Source organism: Quercus lobata, chromosome 10 (genome assembly GCF_001633185.2).
Source record: "Quercus lobata isolate SW786 chromosome 10, ValleyOak3.0 Primary Assembly, whole genome shotgun sequence".
NCBI classification, from domain to species: Eukaryota; Viridiplantae; Streptophyta; class Magnoliopsida; order Fagales; family Fagaceae; genus Quercus; species Quercus lobata.
Genome location: NC_044913.1, coordinates 40429654 through 40451561, shown reverse-complemented (window position 1 = coordinate 40451561; position 21908 = coordinate 40429654). Strand labels below are relative to the sequence as shown.

Here is a 21908-nt window from a genome sequence, read left to right as displayed (position 1 = left end):
TTCTTGAAGTTTAGGCCAATGCTAACGAGATCCAGCACATTTCAAAACAAACCAAATTATGTTATTTTAATCTAATTATTGTAATTTCTTTCAAAAAAAAAATCTAATTATTATAATTTTTTTTTTAATAATAAGGTGACCAGTTGCACAGCACTTGTCAATGACGGCAACTGGTCTTACTGGAAACTTCCTACTCATTAAGGATTTAAGTGCTTCACGCACTCCACTTCCGCGATCAATTTGTTTTCTTTTTCTCTAGTAAAAAAGACATTCTAAAATTTTCGTATCACATTTTATTTTATTTTTACTGAATCCTTTGTCCTTTTAAGGTCAAATTGTAAAAGTATAGTAACAACCGTGAATAGTGTTAAAAAGTAAAAAATAAACTGAATTTTTAATTTTGCCAAACACATCCTGTATATCTCAAGACAACTTTTTTTTGGCTAAAATATCTCAAAACAACTTGAATCCTGCGTCAAAAGACACAATATCAAGTCTTTTGGCTTAATCAAATACCTTGCACAGTGACAAATGAAGCGTCTGGTTCGGTTCAAAATTACCTTTCAAAAGTAAAGGTCCGTTCATTACTTCGCAGTTTCCACAATTTGAGTCCTGAATAAACAAAGCAGTAGATATCTGACTGAGTTTCTTTGATTACTTCTTCTCCCATATTTCTTTTGTTCTTAGTTCTTACAAAGAAAGAAATTAACCATGTCAGTTATTGGAGAGCTTGCTCTATCTGCTCTCTTTCAGGTGTTATTTAACAAGATAACCTCTCCAGACTTGTCGAAGATCTTTCACAAAGAGAAAGTTGATGCTGACATCAAGATGTGGAAGAGAACGTTGCTGAAAATCCATGCAGTTCTTGATGATGCAGAAGAGAGGCAGATGACTAGCAAGCTCGTGAAGGTGTGGTTGGATGAGCTCAGAGACTTGGCTTATGATGTGGAGGACATCTTGGACGAGTTTGCTACTGAAGCTTTGCGATGTAAGTTGAATGCAGAATCCAGCACAAGTAATAAGGTAAGAAAGCTCATCCCTGCTTGTTGTGTGAGTTTGAATCCAAGTTCAGTTATGTTTGATGCTAATATGCGGTCGAAGATCAAAGATATCAATACAAGGTTGCAAGAAATTGTGACGCAGAAGAATGATTTGCACTTGAGAGACTGGGTTGGGGGAAGGACTATACCATCAAGACCAAAGCTGCCCACAACTTCTTTGGTGGAAGGCCTTGTTTATGGCAGGAAGGAAGATCAAAAGGCTATTGTGGATTTGTTGCTGAGCAGTGAGTTGCATAATGCTCAACTTTCTGTGATTCCCATAGTTGGTATGGGGGGGTTGGGTAAAACAACTCTTGCCCAACAAGTCTACAATGACGATGAGGTAATGGGTTATTTTGATTTGAAAGCATGGGTTTGTGTTTCTGAAGATTTTGACATTGTAAGGGTGACCAAAGTAATTTTACAGTCTGTAACTACTGAGACCTGTGATGTTAATGATTTGAATTTACTACAAATCAAATTGAAGGAGAAATTGAATGGCAAGAAGTTCTTGCTCATTTTGGATGATGTTTGGAATGACAACTATAATGATTGGACTAAACTACGTTGTCCTTTTGAATTTGGGGCTCCAGGAAGTAAGATTTTAATCACAACTCAGAACGATCGTTTATCATCAATTATGGGCACTACTCAAGCTTACAAGTTGAAGGAGTTGTCAAATGATGCTTGTTTGACTGTATTTACCCAAAATGCATTGGGGACAACCAGTTTTAGTGCACATCCAGAACTTCAAGAAATCGGTCGAAAAGTTTTAGAGAGGTGTAAAGGCTTACCTTTGGCAGCAAAAGCCCTTGGAGGCCTTTTACGCACTATACCTGATCATAATGAATGGAAATATGTGCTAAATAGCAAGATATGGGATATGTCAGCAGAGAATAATGATGTTCTTCCAACTCTTAGATTGAGCTATCTATATCTCCCTTCAAATTTAAAGAGGTGTTTTGCCTATTGTTCACTATTCCCAAAAGATTATGAATTTGAGGAGAAAGAACTAGTCTTGTTATGGATGGCTGAAGGTTTGCTTCAAGAAATACGACAGAAGCCAATGGAAGATCTTGGTGCTGAGTATTTTTGTGATCTACATAGGAGATCATTTTTTCAACAATCAAGCCGAAATAAATCACTCTTTGTCATGCATGACCTCATCAATGATCTAGCACAATGGGCAGCAGGAGACTTGTGTTATAGGTTGGAGGACAAATTGGGTGGTGATAAGCAACTCAATATTTCTACAAAGGTACGTCATTTCTCCTACATTCGTTGTTATTATGATGGCATCACAAGATGTGAAGACTTCCCAAAAGATAAGCGTTTACGAACCTTCCTACCACTACCAATAGAGAACTCAGGCTACTTAACAAATTTCGTTCCTAATTGTTTGTTGCCACAATTAAGATGCTTAAGGGTATTATCTTTATGTGGATATGAAATTATTGAGCTACCAAGTTCAATCGGTCATTTGAAACATCTAAGATATCTCAACATTTCATATACTTTGATAAGAAGTTTACCAGAATCAATAAGTTCTTTATACAATTTGCAAACATTGATGTTGAAAGGTTGTTCCCATCTCATAAAGTTACCAGAGAAAATTGGGAATCTAGTAAATCTTAGACATCTTGATATTACAGAAATGCATTCAATCAAAGAGATGCCGGTGGGAATAAAAGAATTAAAGAACCTACAAACACTATCTGATTTTGTTGTGGGGAAAGATACTGGATCCAAGATAGGAGACCTGATGAACTTGAAGTCTCTTCATGGAACACTTCGCATTTCACATTTGGAGAACATGCTTGATGCTGAGGATGCAAGAAAGGCCAATTTAAAAGGTAAGAAGAATTTAGATGCATTGGTGATGAAATGGGAGTTTGCACATGATGATTTACAGGAAGCAGGACTTGCAATAGATGTTCTTGATATGCTACAACCTTGGACAACGGTGAAAGAACTTTCAATTGATGGCTATGTTGGTGTGAAATTCCCAACTTGGTTTGGTCATCCTTCATTTTTGAATATGGTGCTCTTAAGGATTGAGAACTGTAGAAAATGCACATCGTTGCCAGCAATCGGACAATTACCATCTTTGAAAGACCTTGTTCTAATTGGAATGGCTAGGGTACGGAGTGTTGGTCCTGAGTTTTTTGGGGAAGGTTGCTCAAAACCTTTTCAATCCTTAGAGACACTTCATTTTGAGAATATGCAAGAATGGCATGAGTGGATTCCTTGTGGACTTGAGTATGAAGAATTCCCACACTTGCGTGAGCTTTTATCTTTGAATGCCCCAAATTGCAAGGAAAATTGCCCCTTCATCTCCCATCATTAGAAAGTTTATCAGTTTGTAAATGTGAGCAGTTGGTTATTTCAATTCCAAGCCTTCCAATGCTTCATGAATTAGAAATTGTGGGATGCAAAGAGGTGTTGAACGAAAGTATGGTTGAGTTATGCTCGCTACACTCAATTGTTTTTTCTATTCCAGATTTGAAAAGCTTGACAGAAGAGTTCATTCTGGGGTTAACAAAAGTAAAAAATCTGACCGTAAATGATTGTAAGGAGCTGACATCTCTATGTCCAGATACACTCATGTCCCTTGTAACACTAGATATCAGATTGTGCCCGAGTCTTAACAACATCAGCTTGACATCTACGTTAAGGACACTAAAAATTGATGGTTGTAGTGCTTTGAAATCCCTGCCGATGTCCAATTGTATGTGTTTGAAATATGCAACTATTCGGAAATGTAATTCTTTGACATTCATTTCAGGAGCCCAGTTACCTCCAGCTTTGAAAGGGTTATATGTTTATAATTGTGAGAATTTGCAGTTTGTGGTAGATGAGGGAGAGGCTTCTTCACCTTCTTTATTGATGAATGGGGAGAATTTTAACTGCAACAATAACAATAATGCATCTCATCTTGAGCTTTTAGAGATAAGGGAATGTCCATCTCTAAAATGCTTATCATCAAAAGGCAACCTACCTACCATGCTTAAACACCTTGAGATTTGGCGATGCTTAGAGTTGACATCCTTATCATCAACAGACCAGTTACCTGCATCCCTTAAACACCTTTCTGTACGCTTTTGTCCAAAGTTGGAGTCAATAGCAGACAAGTTACAAAATAATGTGTCTCTTGAACAACTTAGATTAGTGTATTGTAAAAAGCTTAAATCCTTACCAGAGGGCCTACACAGACTCTGCCACCTGAATGAGATCAACATACGTGGGTGTTCAAGTCTTGTTTCCTTCCCGGATGGAGGGCTGCTCCCCACTAGTCTGAGAAAGGTTTTGATTGAAGACTGTGAGAAACTTGAGGCCTTGCCCAACTGCATGCACAAGCTCACCTCGCTTCAACAATTAAGCATATGGGAATGTCCAAGCATCATATCCTTTCCAGAAGAGGGTTACCCCACCAGTTTAAGGGTTCTTTCTCTAACAGGGGTCAATATATGTAAGCAAGTATTTAAGTGGGGATTGCACAGACTCACGTCTCTTACAGATCTCTCCATTTATGGTGGATTTCCGGAGTTGCAGTCATTTCCTGCGGAGGATGAGGAAGGGAAGCTGATGATGACATTGCCTACCTCTCTCACCACCCTAGAGATTGCAAAATTTTCAAATATAGGATTCCTATCCTCTAAGGGCTTTCAAAACCTCACTGCACTTGAAGAACTGTGGATATTCTATTGCCCTAAACTCGCCTCCCTCCCAGAGGACCTGCCTCCCTCGCTTCTAAAACTTCGTATTTATGAGTGTCCTCTACTGAAACAACACTGCAAGAAAGGCAAAGGGCGAGAGTGGTTCAAGATCGCCCACATCCCTCGAGTTGAAATTGATTGGAGGTCTGTCTATGAGGTGGAGGAGGAGGAGCAATAATTGTGAAAAACATAGAGGAAAAAGTACACAAGTGTACATATATACTCCTTCCAGTCAGGTACAACATTATTTGGTTTCACAATATTTAATTTTAAGAATTTATACAAAAATTATGCTTATTACATTGTTGATATCAAAAGCTGAATACAACAAAATCCTGTGTTTTAGAATGCAATAAATGATCTTGACCATTTCATTAGAATGCAAGAGCCCTTTAGATTGGATAAGATCTCACTGTCAGATCTGAATTTATTGAATTCAAATTCCATTACTAATTAGCTCTCTATTTTGGTGGAGAGATGCTGTTTGGATGCTGATCTTTCTTATTCTGTTGTTGTTATTGCAGCCAGTCTTTGAGCTATTTAGAAATGCAGGAATATTGCCATGCTTGAAGGGATGGCTGTCAATGCCTCTTAAGTTCTTAACTTCTGCAAGCATGGTTACAATCTGTCTAGAAATAATGGGTGGGAATCATTTTCTAAAAGGAGCTGTAAACCTCTTGTTTGCAAATGGACATGATTTGTTGATTATTGAGAGTGGAAAGTGCTGATCTTAGTAGAAGTCAATATCAAAAGAAAGACTTGCTTGTGAGATGCAAGCTTTGTATGCCAAGATTGAATGGGAAAGCAAATTGCAGTAGGATGTTATCTCAAAAGAAATCCATTGTACTTTCTCAGACAATTTGTGCAGGCTTATTCTATGTCGCATGTATTTATGAATGGTGTGGTGGCTGCATTTGTACTTACCAGTAGCTCCAAGGTTTGCATTCTTTGTTGTGGAAGGCAAACACCAAGCTGGGAGATACAAGCTGTTATGGGAAACATTTCCGTGCTGTGTTCATGATTTTCTAAGTTCTGGTTTCATCAAGTCCTAGACAAATTCTCACTAATGCTGCTCAGCTTGCCAATTCGGCAGCATCGTCTTTTATTCATATGGTAGGTTTTTTTTTTTTTTGGCTTTGCATATATAAAAAAACCCTATCAAGACTACCAGTTTACTAAAAATAGTCAGGGATGTGGTTGATTTGCAACCAGTTTGTCCAATTTGTTGAAAATTGTTCTTTGAAACATTAGTTTCAGATTTTCAGTCATCAATTAATCTTGGCTTTAAGAATCATTTGGATAGAAGTATGCATTGTGCTTGAAATCATAGCTTTAAAATTATATAATAGGTACTAAAAAAAAAAAAAAGAATACCATCATCATTTTTTTTTCTTTCAATATTTTTCATGACAGTGAAAGCACAGAAATTTTAACCTTCATTTGTATTTTATATAATTCAAGTTCATTTCAAATTTCAGCTGCTTTATGATTGACCATCGGATGTGAAGTGAGCTAATTACCCATAATTACATTGATTTATTTGATCCTTCCTGATGTTCTCACATTAAGTAGATTCAAATAATTAAAAAATTTGTCATGGTTTCTTATCATTTTAACTATGAAGATCAACTGCAATACACTGATTGAATTATACTCTTTGGGATAAAGGGTTTAATTTGATTGTGAGTGTGTGTGTGTGTGTGTTTTTTTTTTTCACTCTATCTGAAAGCTCATATCCATTTTCAGGTATTTCACAATGGTCCTATGAAAGAAGATCCAAAAGGAAAGGAGGTTGGTTTTGTACCATAATTCATAAATGTTCTTCTCTGTTTGCACATGCCCTGTATATAAAGCAATTTCTTGTTCATGTTATTTACTAGTATCATGTTATTTATATTTATAATCATTTTTTACTTGATGAATATTTTAGGCATAGATCAAAGATCCTACTATACCATCTGAGCCTTCAATTTTAACTTATTTACGGATTCGCGCCGACTCGGCTCCGATTCGTGCCAACTCGACTCCGATTCGTGCTGACTTGGCTTTGATTCATGCTGATTCGGACCGATTCCCGCCAAACCAACTTGGCTTTGATTCACGCTGATTCGGACCGATTCCCGCCGAACCGGGCCGATTCAGCCAAAATCAGGTCGTATCAGCTAAATCGGATCGTATCAGCCGGTAGCCAAAACTGACCGAAACAGGCCGAAATCGGCCTTGAATCATGCCGGAACAGCCAAAATCGGCTTTGAATGAGGCCCAAACATCCTAAATCTGTCCTTTCTCAATTTTATTTTTAATATTTGTTGCTTCTTTTGTGTTCTCTTTTTTGTTTTGTGTTTCTTGCCTTCTTCTTTCTTTGTTTTGTGAACCAAGGACATATAATGTGTTTTTTAAGAATATTTTAATGGTAAAAATACATAGAAAATAAAAATAAAAATATTTTAAATAATTTTTTAATCGCTACACCCACACCCTACTTTTTCAAAAATTGCTAAGTCCTACACCCGCACCCGCACCCACACCCACACCCGCACCCGTGCTTCATCCCTTTATTGCAGTTATTGAATGAAATGAACCAGACTATTAGTAAGGATACATTCTTCAACACAAGGTATAATATTGAAAAAAAAAAACACTCAAGAACTGAATTTATATCTTGCCAAGTATGCAGAATTTTCCAGAACATACACCAATCAGGATAGATACAAGTTTTAGATAGATGTGGGAAATTTCGGCATCATTATACCACCTGTTCGATCTAGATTTAAGTTAATTTTAGTAGGGCAAGATGATTAACCTGACTGTGTTTCAACTGAAACAACATTCTGTACTAGTATATGATTTTTAGAAGTTTCATTGCTGATGATAGATCTGGAAGAATGCTTAAGGCATATTTTATTTGCTGACTGTTTTTCTTTTTCACTGTCCATTTATGGTCTGCCCAGCATTGTGGCATAATCCCCAGGGAACTTAAAGACCAAGCAAAGCAGGCACTCCAGTCTAAGAGGGTAAACAACTAATCAACCATTTATATTTGATCTTCTATATAACAAGGTCAGTGTCCATTTCTTTGATCTGTTTCATCTTTCAAAACATCAGCAAGATAGATATAATTACTAGAAATTAGTGATGTGTATATTCTTTTCTTTTTCAAAGTTTTATCTCTTTAGTTTTGTGTATGCTATAGTATCTTCATTTCCATAAATGACATATACTGGTAAAGCAAAAAAACCAAGAATCATAGTTGTCATTGAAATTTTCATTGTAAACTTTCAGGCAAGATTTCCATTGGTTATTCAAACTGAAGGAAGCTAACCAATTATTATAGATGTTTTGAACCATTGAGAATGCCTCATTTGCGATTCTGGTAATTACAAATAAGCTTCTTGTCTTTAATTCATGTTAAGTATACATATACCAATGCTCTTCTTCTTCTGTTGTTTCCTTTCTGGTCTTTATTTGTTTGCTTCACTGCTTTCAGAACCTCACTCTATTAGAAATCCAGAAATCTCTCATTTCCTTAGCTCACATCTTTTTTATAGGAGGGGATGACTCCCTCAGTTCTTATTCTTGTACTTGATACTTTTAACTTTCCAATGCTGAAAAGTGGTGCCCCATCACTTCTTCATCTATGACATATAGAGGAAGGAATGGATTGCATGATTTCACAAAAGAAAGATAGAAGGGTAGAAGAACAAGTCTCTGCTTCTAACTTTTATTCTTATATATTTTAAGGATAATTTTTTTCGTATTCCCAAAATATCAATTTTCAGAATTTTAAAGGATTTCATTCTTCCTTACTATTGTGTCAGCATGGCACAAAATGTAAAACTCAATTTCAACAACATTGAGGCAAATGCTGCAATGACCACTCAATGCCATGTTCAGGACTCATTTTCATATGAACTATTCAGCTGCTCTAAAGTTGATTAGATGTTACGGAGAATAATTATCTATGTTTAGTTAATAGTTAGCAAACTATAAACTTGTATTTTGTAGAACTCAATTTCATATGAACAAATCACTTTTCTATATTTGTTCAGGTCATGGGAAAAATAATGCTGTTGAAGTTTGTAGTTCCAAGGTTTGTCATTGCTATTTAATTCACTGCCATCAATTTGTAGGTTTTAAGTATCCCTTCTGAATTATAAACTTCAAGCTATTTGTTTATAATAAATCTAAAACAAGCTAATTACCTGTCATTACAAATTACAGAACTTTTGAGGAGGTGTTCAAAGCTGAAACTCTCTTTTTGTATTCGTTTAGATTTTGTTTAAATTAAATTTGAAGGTTACAATAAAAGTGGGAGAGGCATTTGAATTTTCGCTTGGGTCATTGGGATCTGCCAGACACATTATTGAATACCATATTTTGATGAGAGATATGTACAAGAGGCTTTTTGTGAGCTGGTTCAGGCCCTTTAACTAAGTAAGAAAAGCCATTACCAAGGCCCAACCTTGACAGGCTATTAGTCACTATTCCTAGATAATGGTCATGGTTAGGTTGAAACAAATGCGAGCATAGTTACTATTAGTTGCTATTCTTGTGTTGCAATAAGTAGATTTAATGTTATGTTTTGTCCAATCTTATGTCAGCTGAACTTGGATTTGTAAAATTTACTATTTGGGGGTACACAACACACTGATAATAATAGACAATTTTGGAAGTTGGTTATATATTCTTTGACTCAAAGTCTGAAATTGATGTGTTTCTTCTCTATTGGACCTTTTGCATTGGCATTACTTCTTCAAACGTCCCCTGAAAGTTGTGGTTGAGTGTTAATAATTTGATATGCAATGCAGTTTAATGGATTAGCTTGGCTCTTTTTGAGTGTTCCAAAAGGTAGCTCATTGCTGTACAAGGAGGTGAATATCCTTTGAAATTTCATTTTTGGATTTAATTTTTGGCTTACTTTCACATGCTAGGCTATAATAGAATAGACTTTCTTTATGTGATTGTGCTTGAAAACAGGAGTTTGAGAAGATGAACAAGAAACGCCAAGTAACTTCTGAGATGATTATGTCGTGAGCAGATGACAAAAAAAATGACAAGGGTGAGAAGATGTATATCCAAACCTGAATGGCACAATATGCAGGGGAGCTATGGGAGATACTAAAAAAGATAACACCATTGTCTATATGTGCGTGCTCAATCAAATGGAAAAAGAATTGATGACATAATGGTGTCTTTGTCTGCTAAAGATGGTAATCTGAGCAAAAAATTTAATATGATGTAAATGCCTGAAATACGTATACAATACAACATAAATAGCTAATCTCTCTCTCTCTGAGGCATTGACTAGCTTGAAGGAGGCAGAGCATTGGAATGTTGAAGTCTATTAATTCTACTGGTGTTACACATATACACTAAGAATCTGAAACTGTACCTGTTTGTATTTTGAAATTAAAATTACCTCTTATATATAGAAGAAAACATGGTTTGTATCTACTTGCATATATTTATTTTAATTTTTTGATGTGTTTGATTTTAACATTTGTCTTTCTATCTTCCTATGTTGAACAACATTGATGCAATGAGAGTTAAACATGTGTACATTGAGTTCATAAATTGTTGTAAGGCTTAGAACATTGAAGGAGGACTTTATCTTCATTCTCATGAAGTTCTTTTTTCTCCCCCATTTGATGTTATAATTTCTGAATCAATCCAATTTATATTTGATGATTTATTATGCAAACTCGATAGACTATTATGAACATTATTACAAATCTCAGCTCAATTATGTTCAAAATCCTTAAATCCTTGATGAGTGGCTCTAGCAATTTTTAATTTTAAATTAAGTAAAATTGTAAAATTTAAATTAGGGACATAAATCATGTAGCCCAAACAAGATTTTTTTTTTTTTTCTCATTCCGATTCTGTTGGTTCTTAAAATTAGGTGTAAGATTTTGATTATTTTGTTGCTTAGTTGGCTACGTTTCTTTAATTCTTTCACTTTAGATTATTTACAATTTAGACTAATTTAATAAAGAGTAATGTATTACATAATCATATTTTTATTTATTATAAAAACAATCATAAATGTAATATAAGAACAATCATAAATTATAAATATAAATTTTGTTGTACCAAAATGAAAACAATATAATTTTTTTAAGAAATTCAAAAGGCAAAAACAAAAATATTCATTTTTTAATAAAAATTATTTATAACATTTTGTGAACCATTAAAAAGAAGATAAAATATGGAAATTATTCTTTTAGTTCTAAACAAACTTTCTCAAACCTGACTTTTTCTGCCTACAATCCAAAACACCAAAAAATGTAACTAAAAAAATTTAATAAAACTTAAAAATGATTAATTGGACCAATTAGGAAAAAAAAAATTTTTTGATAAATAATTAGGAAAACAATTTGTTGTTGATAATCTATTAAGGATATTTTATTTGCAAAAATTGTAATTTCGTCCACCCAAAACATATTATCAAATAAACAATTATTAGCAAAATCTAAGAATTAAATTTCTATATATGTATTGTTATAAAATAATAATAATAATAAAAATAAAATTACAAAACCTAAAATTTGTCACCCATCCGATTATTTTTGTTTGGCTAACCTTTGCTTTTCTCTAAATAGATGGCATTATAGAGTACTTATAATACAACTATTAAGAGTAATTTGTCCACCACAAAGGATTAAAAAATAAACTAAAATTAGTAAAGTCTTATAGTTTAACACCTAAATTGACCACTATAAAAAATCATGCTATGTAATAAAATAAATACCAAATTACAATAAATATCAAATTATCCAAATCATGCTATGTAAATAGAATAATATTATATTTTTATATACTACATTTAATTTTTTAAAATGCAATAGAATTACATTTAACAATCAAAGAGAACCAAAAAATAAATAAAAAATTGAAAACAAAACTAAATTGCATTAACCCAAAGTTGAGTTTTAAAGAATATAAAAAATAATCAACCTAAAGCAGAGATGCAAGAAAAATATAAAATTCACCAAAATATTAGAGAGAGAGAGAGAGAGAGAGCTTTTTATGTGATGGAAAACTATGCATAGAATAGAAGAGATAGTGACAAATTTATAGTAAGAGAGTGTTAATAAAAAGAGACAAAAATAAAGGAAGATGAAGGGAAAGAGGAAAAATGATATTAATGTAGAGGGTAGTGGAGAGATGAAAAGGTAAGGGAGGGAAAAATGTTAGAAAAGTGTAAATATTAAAAAAAATAAATGTTAAAAACAATTATAGGAAAATTGGAAAGAAAAAAGATAATGACTTGAATGCTGATGTTGGTCAACTAAGAGAGAGAGAGAGAGAGAGCTTTTTATGTAATGGAAAACTATGCATAAAATGAAATAGATAGTGACAAATTTATAATAAGAGAGTGTTAATAAGAAGAGACAAAAATAAAGGAAGATGAAGAGAAAGAGGAAAAATGATATTAATGTAAAGGGTAGTGGAGAGATGAAAAGGTAAGAGAGGCAGAAAGGTTGGAGAAGTGTAAATATTTTTTAAAAAATAAATGTTAAAAAGAATTATAGGAAAATTGGAAAGAAAAAAGATAATAACTTGGACGCTGATGTGGTTCAACTGAAGCGTAGTAACAATAAATACTACGTTTCAACTTTTAGATAGATATATAGATTATTATTATTATTATTTTAGTGTAAAAAGCTTCTAAAGTTAGGTTGTGGCAAAGGTATGTGTGATTTTTAATTTTTTTTATTTATTTATTGAGAAAATGGTAGGTGTGAGTTTGAGTCATATTTTTGGCTAAAATATGGCCAGCTTGATTACACTTTTATTTGTGGGAAATTAAAATTTTCCATCATAAACTATTATACTGATTATACTTAATCTCTGAAACTATTGAATTACACAATTGACCTCCCTAAAGTCATAACTTTGTTTCAAATTTTCAATATTCCCTTACAGTCCATTTTGGTGTTAGGTTTTTCCAAAACATACAACTAACTTGAACTAAGGGCACACATTAGTAAAATCCATCATAAAATAGACAACAAGGGGTATAAGTACAATATATTTTGGGCAAGACTTAGGTATAGTACTTATGTATTGTTCTTTAGGTTCCTCTATTAAGATTCTGCCATGTGACTTTTTTTCTCATAGATGGAAGTGTTTTTTTTTTTTAGTTAAGTGACTATATGGTAAAATCTTAAGAGAAAAATTTAAAGAATAGTACTTAAAGTATTGTATAAGTTTTGTCCATATATTTTTAAGATTAATCAAGGCGATAGCTTTTGTAGGAAAAATGTAATCAGGGTGATAAGTGTAACTAAGGGGTCTATTGTAATAAATGACAAATTACAAATTGCACATGTTAATACCCAATACAACTTATTTCATAACTTTTTGAAGTGATAAATTGTAATTAGTAAAAAATAAAAGCAATATAGATTTTAATTACTTCAACAGATAAAATCATTGTTAGTCTATATCAAATACCGATTAGTTTTTTATCTGAAGATGGACACCCACAGCTAACCATGTCAAAAAGGTGTAAAACAAGGTGAGTACGTAACAAAGTTTTTTGACAAGTGAAATAAAAAGACATTGCCACAATTCACCATTTCAATTTTTCGGAGAAAAAAAAACTCCCTTCGAGACTAATCATAAATCAAGCAGCGGTATTAAGATTTGATTTGAGAGAGAGTGAGAGAGACAGAGGATAGCAAACTGGTCATTGCAGTGTCCACATAGGAGACCGCTATTAAAACCGATGGGACCCTGATTTCATGTTTTTTCCCACCTTCCCCTTATTATTATGTTGCTGGATAAAGATACTCAAACAGTCAAAGTCAAACCCAATTTGACAAGTAAAATAGTAAAATACCATCAAAATCATACGATTCGGTGGTAAGGTTGAATTTAATGTTAATTCAATTTAATTTTTATTTATTTATCAAAATAGTAATGATACAAGGGCAAAAAAAAAAAAAAAAAAAAAAATAGTAATGATACAAAAACTTTCACAATCTACTATTAGGCCTTGTAACTCAAGTAATACCCGGTTCACCATGTAACCGTTAGCACAGGGGTTCTATTCCCACAATAAACAATGACTCAACCAAAAAAAAAAAAAAAACTACTTTCACAATCTTTCTCGCAAAATAGTTTTTATTTTTATATTGCTTATGAATCTCAAAATATTGCACTTTTATTTTTCTATAATTGATAATTACTATGAGGGAAAAAATAAAATTTGAATCTTAAACAATTAAATTCTTAAAAATTAAAAAAAAAAAAAGAATAGTGGATATTTTCATTAAGAACACTATGAGCTACTAATTAGATGAGGAAAAAAACTTTTGGTTAACAATATTACTTTCAAATAACATTAATTGCAGCATTTCAAGAGTCTTATAATTCAATTGATATTTTTTTTATTTCATGTTTTAAGTTTGTATTTCTATTTTTATTTTATTACCATTATTCTTTTTACTATCAATGCATGTTAATGTTATAAAAGAAAAAAAATCTAGGACCACAATCTTTTGTATCACAATAGCCCTTGTATGCTCTAATGGAGGTTTTTTTAATTAATAACGACAACCCTTGTATGCTCTAATGTAGGTTTTTTTTTATTATATTTTTTATTTTAATCATGACAACCCTTGTATGCTCTAATGTTTTTTTTTTTTTTAGAGAGTTTCAATTTATGACGTCTGCTCCTATTGAACCTCAGATCTCTTAGACGCTAATCAGTCTTTAGCGTAGATAAAAATTGAACCCCAGATATTTTATACAACTATTAGAGACTTTACCAATTAAGTTAACTAGAACCTATAACTCCTATATAGTTGGTAAGTGGTAAAATATAAATAAATTCAATTGAAAATAACAAACAATTTGCTATCATAAGATAGTTGCAAAAAATCGAGTAAACTCGAGTTCCAAAAGTGGCCATAAGTGACCATGTAACTAATATGTTTGCAAAATGTGTGGTCGTATAATTAATGTTATAAAAGTACCTGTAGTAAAAATTAAGTAAAACTGATTTGTCTGTCTCTCTCCCAACAAGCAAAGTTGATTTGGTTGACTGTTCAAGATCTCTAGTATGTCTAAGTATGACTTAAATAAGAGGTAAAAGAAAGCCTTCCATGACCATCCAATAGGAAAGAGAAAAAGGGAAAGCAAAGATGCTCCCATTGAAGCTGGTACGCTCTCTGGTCTTAGGAGAAACCATTAACAACCCTCTCTGTTTAACCCAACAACACACTCACCTTGACCACAATGATGTTGATACTAATGATGATGAAGATGACGACGATGATGATGATGATGAAGCCAATAATGCCATTCCTCACCACAAACAAACAAGAGGAAGAAGAAGAAAAACCAGCACTGACAAAAACAGCAAAACAAAAAAGACTCCATTTTTGTTGTTCTTACCAACAAAAGAGCTCATCACTGACACATACAGACTTGCCACCATAGCCAGAGACATGGGCATGGACTTACACCCAACCCCATCTCTCTCTCACATCATCTTCTCGTACCCATCATCACCATCACCATCAACATCAGCTTCCTCTTCTTCTTCTTCAACACCATCACCTTCATCACCATTCCCCATATCATGGTCATGGTCATCCTCATCACTTTCATCATCTTTCTTGCCAAACGATGCCGTTCCTCTCCCATTTCCTTCACTCACCACAGCTTCTCTCACCCATCTCCGCTCTTTTGCTACTCTCTCCAAAGGGCTTTTCAAACTAGCCTTTGCCAACTACACCACCAAAGCAACAATTGCTGACACCACTAGTAATTGGGACTGTTGCTCTGTGTCTCTGTTTTCCAGGCTCACCAGTGACCGAGTAGACACCATGGATGCGTTTTCTCGAGCTTTGGCTGGAATGGGTTGGACTCTTTTCAAGACCAAGCAAAACCCATCTCAGGATTCAAAGGAAAAGCGGGTTTGGGGTGGCAATTCGGTGTTTTTGTTCAGGAAGGTCGAGTCGAACCGGGTTCGGGCGGGTCGGGTGAATGAATGTAGAATAAGGGAGTTGAGGTTGCCCCCGTTGGATTTTAGGAATGCCCCTTTGAGGATTTTGCAGTACATTCTTCTAATGACTGATGATATCTTCTATCTGTCATGATATACCGGTATTTATTTATTTTTGGTTTTTGGTTTTCTTTCTGTTGCTAAGATTTCCTTTTTTGTATATTGGTGTGTGCAAAATTTGAGTAAAGTTGGTGAATTTATGATTTTTAGATAGCTGTTTTTCATTTGATTTTCTGCTATCTTAGGGTTTTTTTTTTCTTTTTTTTTCCTAGCTTGTGGATATTGGAATGTTTAAATTGGAGATCGAAAGTTTGTGAACATATGGTCTTAGGTGGATCCTTTTTAGCCAATGTAGGTTGATGGCTGTCTTTGTTTGATCTTTGTTGTATTCTAATTTGGGAGTTTTCTGGAATGATGAACACCTGTTGCCAAAAGGAAAAGGAAAATACTTTTCTTACAAAACAATTCTATGAAATTTTCATACAGTTATTGAGTGAAAGCTGCCCTACAGAGATACGTTTAGGACTCCATACTTTGTGTAGGGGGTAAGTCTCTTGAAAGAGGAACCACACCAAGATTCCAACCGAGCAAGGTGACGGGCAGGCTTCAAATTAAACAATAAGGTTAAGTTAGAGGAAAGATCTTTGAAAATGAATTGTAGATTAGTGAAGCTTAGGAAAAGATCATACCTTTGTTTTTGGCTCAGAAGGGTGTATTCATGGTTTTTTCTTGAGTGGAGTTGGTTATCAGTTCCCTATAAAGCGGGGGGATTTTGACGACACACCATCCCCTTAGATTGGCTACTAGGGTGCTTGCCCCAATGATGTACAGTGACGGCCTGCCTACTTGCATTTAATCCAAAACGGTTGGCGGTTGGTCCGAATAATAAATGCTGACATGATGGGTTCAACTTTTCTCATGTGTGCTTGTCAAGATTAGGGGAGCTTGACTCTCAAGCTCAGGGAGTTACTGGTTGAAGTTAGGAAGTGTTGCCTTAGGGTCTTCAGCTGGACGTTTATCCAAATATCCTGCTTAGGGTATGATCAGTGTCCAAAGCATGCAGTTGAATGAAGGGATGAGTTGGGGTTACCACATTGGTGGGATTTTGGATTGAACATTCTATGGGTTGGGTGCTGGCCCAGGGGCTTTTATGGGGTTCAGTTGGTGCTTGGGCCTCAAGGATTCCTTTCCCCCTCCACTTTGCATTTGGCATACGGAGCATGACTTTCATCATTCTGTTAGAAACTTTTGTAAGATTTTTCTGTTTGGTTTGTAATTTTATATAGCATTTGACAAAGGATAAAACCAACAAAAAAAAAAAAAAAAAAATTGTCCCTTTAGTCTGCTATTGTGATATTGAGTTCAGATTTTTTGTGTGGAGGGTGATAAAGACAGATAGAAGAGAAGTTTGAAATAGTTGGTGTAGGATTTGGATTTCCTTTTGCGGATTCAATTGATTTTATTAGTCTCAATAGCTGTTGACATTGAAAACCATTGTGTAATTCATTGATGTTATTGATCTATATTTATTTTGTCAGATATCCCCCAAGTGTCTATATATGTTTTGCCAGATTCCTTTATCACAACAATGATCATTACACGTGCATTATTTCAGCACAAGTTCTTTTTGTAGCTTTTTCCCCCTTTTGGTTTTACCTTGGTTTCCTTAGGGTTTTTTTTTTTTTTTGGCAAGCTCACATAAATTATAGAACAACATGCAACCCTTGCTAGTGATTGATAGACTCTGATCAATTGATACGTTGAATTTACACCATTGGCTGTAGATTTGGACAAATGAAGCTGAGTTGCCAATGTGGTTTTTGGTTTAATATATAGGGAATTCTACATTAAAGATTATATGGTGTTCCTTTTTATTTTTTAACTCCTGGATTTTGTTTAAATAATAAAGGTCTGGGGCATAATTTTATCATCTCCATTATTAAAAAAAAAAATTATCACCTCCATAAGTAGAAAGCATATATCATAAATTTCAATGATTTATAGGAATTTAGAAGATGGAAATGAGTTAGCAAAGATTCACATTATAAGTTAAACCTTGAGATTTGCTTTGCATTTGGAAGGTAAGGAGGCATTAATTGACTAAATCAGATAGGCAGTTCCTCAAACGTCTACAGCTTACACTGCAAAACTATTAAGCAAGCTCAATAATACCTTTTGTATTTACTCTATCAGTTTAAGTGAAAAAGTAGGATTCAGTGCTTGTTGAAGTTGTTGAGGAAAAGGAACTAGAATCGAGTGCAACATGGTTGGATTTCTTAAAGGACTTTAATGTGAGGTGTACTCTTGACAAAAACCAATTGTAGGAGTGTTGCACACCATTAAGACAAGAAAAGGCTGTAGGTGCCAACCATGGTCCTGATTTTAGCCTTGCTTTTAAATGCTGTGCATCAAGTGCTTTGAGCTACCAATATGTCACTTAAGACAAGGCCCAAATGCAATTTGGGCATTGTTATCACTCATCAGTGAACCTTAATTTTAGTGGTAGGCTTCCAGACTCCTATTTCTGTGCTGTGCTGATCTATTTTTACCATTTCCTTGGTTTCATATACGGACAAAGTTTCCTCAATTGCCAAAGCATGGAATATACTTATTGCCATTCAATGCAACTCACCACATTTCTTCACATTGTGATATCTGTATGCTCTGTTGGCCTTCCCTTATCACTATCTTTACTGTACTCATCATGCTGTGGCTCCTTCACTTTTTTTCTCTTCTTCACAGCATCTATACTCCTTTTCTATTGCTTTGCCAATGCATGGGAGTTTTCTGCTTTGCTGATGATAGAAGTTTTGTTCAAGCTATTACTTATCCCCAAAAAAAGAGAGGAAGTTTTGTCCAAGCTAGAGTTTTATTAATTCTTAGGAAATGCCAACAATGCGGAAGTGGAGATCTTCAAGGATAAAGGCACTACAATTGATATGTTGTCTGGCTTGTTTCACTTTCAGAAAAGGGATGGAGCCATTTTGATACGAAAGCAATCCACCACCAACTTTGGTTGGTTGTGGCTACAATTAAATGTCTACTTCTAGAAGGTGGACTAGAATTGGCTTTGGGTCAGGCAGCTAAATGAAGATAAGCCAATGCCTGCTCTGAAACTATGAAATTATAGAGCGAAGGCTGCCTTTTTAGGAATTCTCATAAGGACTTTGCACTGCAATTTACTTATAAAAATAAAAAATTGCATTAAAATTTTCTTGGTCTGATTCTTATGCTTATTATGTATTAGATATCTTCTGCATTACTCTTACCGGTTTTTTTTTTTTTTTTTTTGCTTGCCCTGTATTTGTCATTGACAAATCCTTGAATAGTTTCATGGAATTCATTGTTTAGGTGACATTTTTATTTAACGTATGACCCCTGTTTTCTTTTGCTAAAAATAGCAAGGATTGATCTTGTCTGCATCTGCAATCCAGGGTTTCATTCTCAAGGGAATTTGATATGTCGGAAGAGTGAACAAGACAAGGTGGAGAAGAAAATTTGGTTCTATCTGAAATTTGGAGTAATTTCATCCCCCAACTAGCTTGAACTAGAGTAACTAACAGTGTTTCTTCTTCACCCACTTTTTTTTTTTTTTTGGGTATATTTTCCCCATTTCTTTCATGTTAATGACGGGGGTTAATTATCTAATGCTTCTCAATCGGATGGGCTTCAGTACTTTACATTAACTTATGGACCTGAATGATGTATATATGTCTTTTTTTTAGTCATTTCCTAATCTTTTTCCCTCTCGTTTTTTACTATTGCAATATGTAAGATGTACAACCTTTTTGAGGCACATTGTCAATACAATTATGAGATGTCTATTAAAAGTAATTTGTACAATGGAAGCTTGCAAACAGCTATGAGATCTTTCTTAGGTATTCCTCTAAAAATGTTTAATTTGATTAAGGGCTGTTAGGCTCTTCTTATGTATTCTCCTTTTCTCTGTCTCTCTCTCTTTGAGAGAGATTAAACTGAAATACCAATAATGTTAGGAGAAGTTCTTTCTGCAAAATTAGTAATCCCACCAAGTGCCTCCTTGCAGATCATTCACATTTTTGCTGTTAAACTAACACTTCATCTAGTCATTTATGATGGTGCAATCTTAATTGAGACTAAGCAGTGATTACAAGTAACAGCAATCCACAGAAAATTATCTTATGAGACAAGTCTCATTAGACCCTCCCAGGCACCCCCAATGCTGAGAGAGAGTGGTGTCTTAGACCGTTTCATGAGATACCACTTTGAAATCCAAGAACCATTCCAAGAACATTCTGCTGTTGGTTTTACCTTAGTAGAACATGCAGTTCTATCATAGTCTTCTCCCCACCCCCTACCCCACATACTTAAACATCTTTGCACTGCTTTTGTTATATATGCCTTTTCACAATCTTGGCATACAATTATTCTAGACAACTAGTCACTGGAATGAATTCGTCATACCTGTTGAAGTTGACTAAAGCAGAATTAGTTTAGAGCAAACAAAGATGCTCTCCAAATCAGAGTATCTTAAGATACCTTTGAGTGGGAATGAAATGCCATTCAGGGTATTGTTTTCAGATCCCTTACGAAATTATCACCAGTGGCAATGCCTCGAAAGTATACTTTTGCAAATTGCTTTTGAAATAGATTGATTACTCAAAGGGCTCATTTCCAGATTCCCACTTTAGAGTGTCTTCCAAGATAAGACCCCATTCCATGTGGTCCATTGAAAAGATTCAGCAGCTTTGGAAGAGTGTTCAGTTTTATTTTTTTGATTCTCAACATAAAAAATTTCATTAAACCGAAATGGAAGTCATACAGTTTACATCATTTAGCACTTGGTCTACAATCATAGGTGGAGTATCCTCCCCCCAAATGACACAGTCATGTATAACCTTGGCATGTCTTGCTAGAGAAAAAAAAAATGTCACTAGATAAGATCTTGTGAAACCCCTCATAAATTCACAGAAAACCAAGTTTGTGCATATTATTCATGCTGTCACAAAAAGCATCCGATCTGATATGCTTGCACAAGTGTTTGTTTTCTTACAGTTGTGTACAATATACTCTGGAGTTGAAGCTATAACACAACCACGACTTTCCAACCTCTCAAGAAAATCATTAGTTACCCAATGTTCATGCTAAAAGAAAAGTATGATATTGTTGTACTATCAGAGATTCAGAATATTGTATCATTTTCTTAAAATATGACTTTTTCCTGGGAGAATAGGATGTCTTCAATTCAACTTCAAGAACAATATACTATCATTGCAATATTATTTTGTTACACATATAAAGGCCCATTTTGGTTCCCGATTCTTGAACCCAACTAAAAATTGAGGCAATTCTTTGTGCCCGGGTTCAGAATTCAGAGACATACCTCTACTATAACAATTGCTTCACATTAAGCTCTTGTTTGGTGGTTTTAATAGAAGGAATGAAAAATTCATTCTATTATTTAGAAGTTTAAGTAGAAGGGAATGAAATAAGTATAAAAAAATACTTATTCTTCTTTATTTCTTTAATACCTCAAATTTTCATTCCCCTCAAAATTTGTAAGAATTAAAAGGAATGAAATTAGATTTAATAAATTTTGTACTAAAACTCCTAAAATACCCCTATATATTTAGCAATTTATTTTAAAATAGAGATCAAATAGTAATATTATCATAAAATGATTCAATTCTTTTTTCTTTATATTACTCTCAAACAAAGTTACTTACATTCTATTTCTTTCCATCCCTTCTTTGGAGGAACTGCCACATTCCACAAGTAAACAAAGTATCCTTCACACTAACATTAACCATGTGGCGCCAACTAATTAGGTTTAGTACACAAAAACAATAAAACAGAATTATTTACCATAGCAACACAATTTAAGCGTCCTTGGTTGCTGTATGTACTTCAAATAATTCCATTCACATTTTACAAAATGTCCAAGACATATCAATAACAGTGAATAGGACCATCACTATTGCTGGCAGGATAGGTTTAATATTTCCGAAAGGTACAATACCCAAAGGTTTTTGGTTGACTCCCAACATTTCTAACTTCAAAATGTGTGTTTATGGATTTGTTACTAACATACTATAAGCCCTCACATTACTCTCAAAAGCCACAATTTACCATGCAAGAGTAAAGCCAAAGACC

General features: G+C 34.2%; 3 protein-coding genes across 11 annotated transcripts; all 3 read left to right on the top strand.

The window, feature by feature from the left end:
- Window positions 1-432: 432 nt before the first annotated feature.
- LOC115963401 (putative disease resistance RPP13-like protein 1) lies at window positions 433-10253 on the top strand. 9 transcript variants are annotated; one of them, XM_031082392.1, is made up of 9 exons: window positions 434-575; window positions 754-4992; window positions 5281-5869; window positions 6503-6547; window positions 7708-7816; window positions 8039-8129; window positions 8806-8846; window positions 9565-9627; window positions 9734-10253. In XM_031082392.1, the coding sequence occupies exon 2, from the start codon at window positions 829-831 to the stop codon at window positions 3385-3387; it is 2559 nt and encodes an 852-aa protein (XP_030938252.1). In that variant the 5' UTR covers window positions 434-575; window positions 754-828; the 3' UTR covers window positions 3388-4992; window positions 5281-5869; window positions 6503-6547; window positions 7708-7816; window positions 8039-8129; window positions 8806-8846; window positions 9565-9627; window positions 9734-10253. The 9 variants fall into 9 exon arrangements, with proteins under 9 accessions (XP_030938244.1, XP_030938243.1, XP_030938246.1 ...); XM_031082384.1 differs by having other exon boundaries at window positions 433-4992; window positions 7708-7770; XM_031082383.1 differs by having other exon boundaries at window positions 433-4992.
- LOC115964746 (putative disease resistance protein RGA1) lies at window positions 3495-6863 on the top strand. The gene is made up of 5 exons (XM_031084002.1): window positions 3495-4913; window positions 5281-5477; window positions 5612-5693; window positions 6503-6547; window positions 6693-6863. The coding sequence occupies exons 1-5, from the start codon at window positions 3495-3497 to the stop codon at window positions 6861-6863; spliced, it is 1914 nt and encodes a 637-aa protein (XP_030939862.1).
- A 4571-nt stretch (window positions 10254-14824) lies between the features above and the next one.
- Window positions 14825-19568, top strand: LOC115962606. The gene is made up of 2 exons (XM_031081470.1): window positions 14825-15877; window positions 19211-19568. Exon 1 carries the CDS (start codon window positions 14911-14913, stop codon window positions 15868-15870), a length of 960 nt encoding a protein of 319 aa, XP_030937330.1. The 5' UTR covers window positions 14825-14910; the 3' UTR covers window positions 15871-15877; window positions 19211-19568.
- Window positions 19569-21908: the final 2340 nt, after the last annotated feature.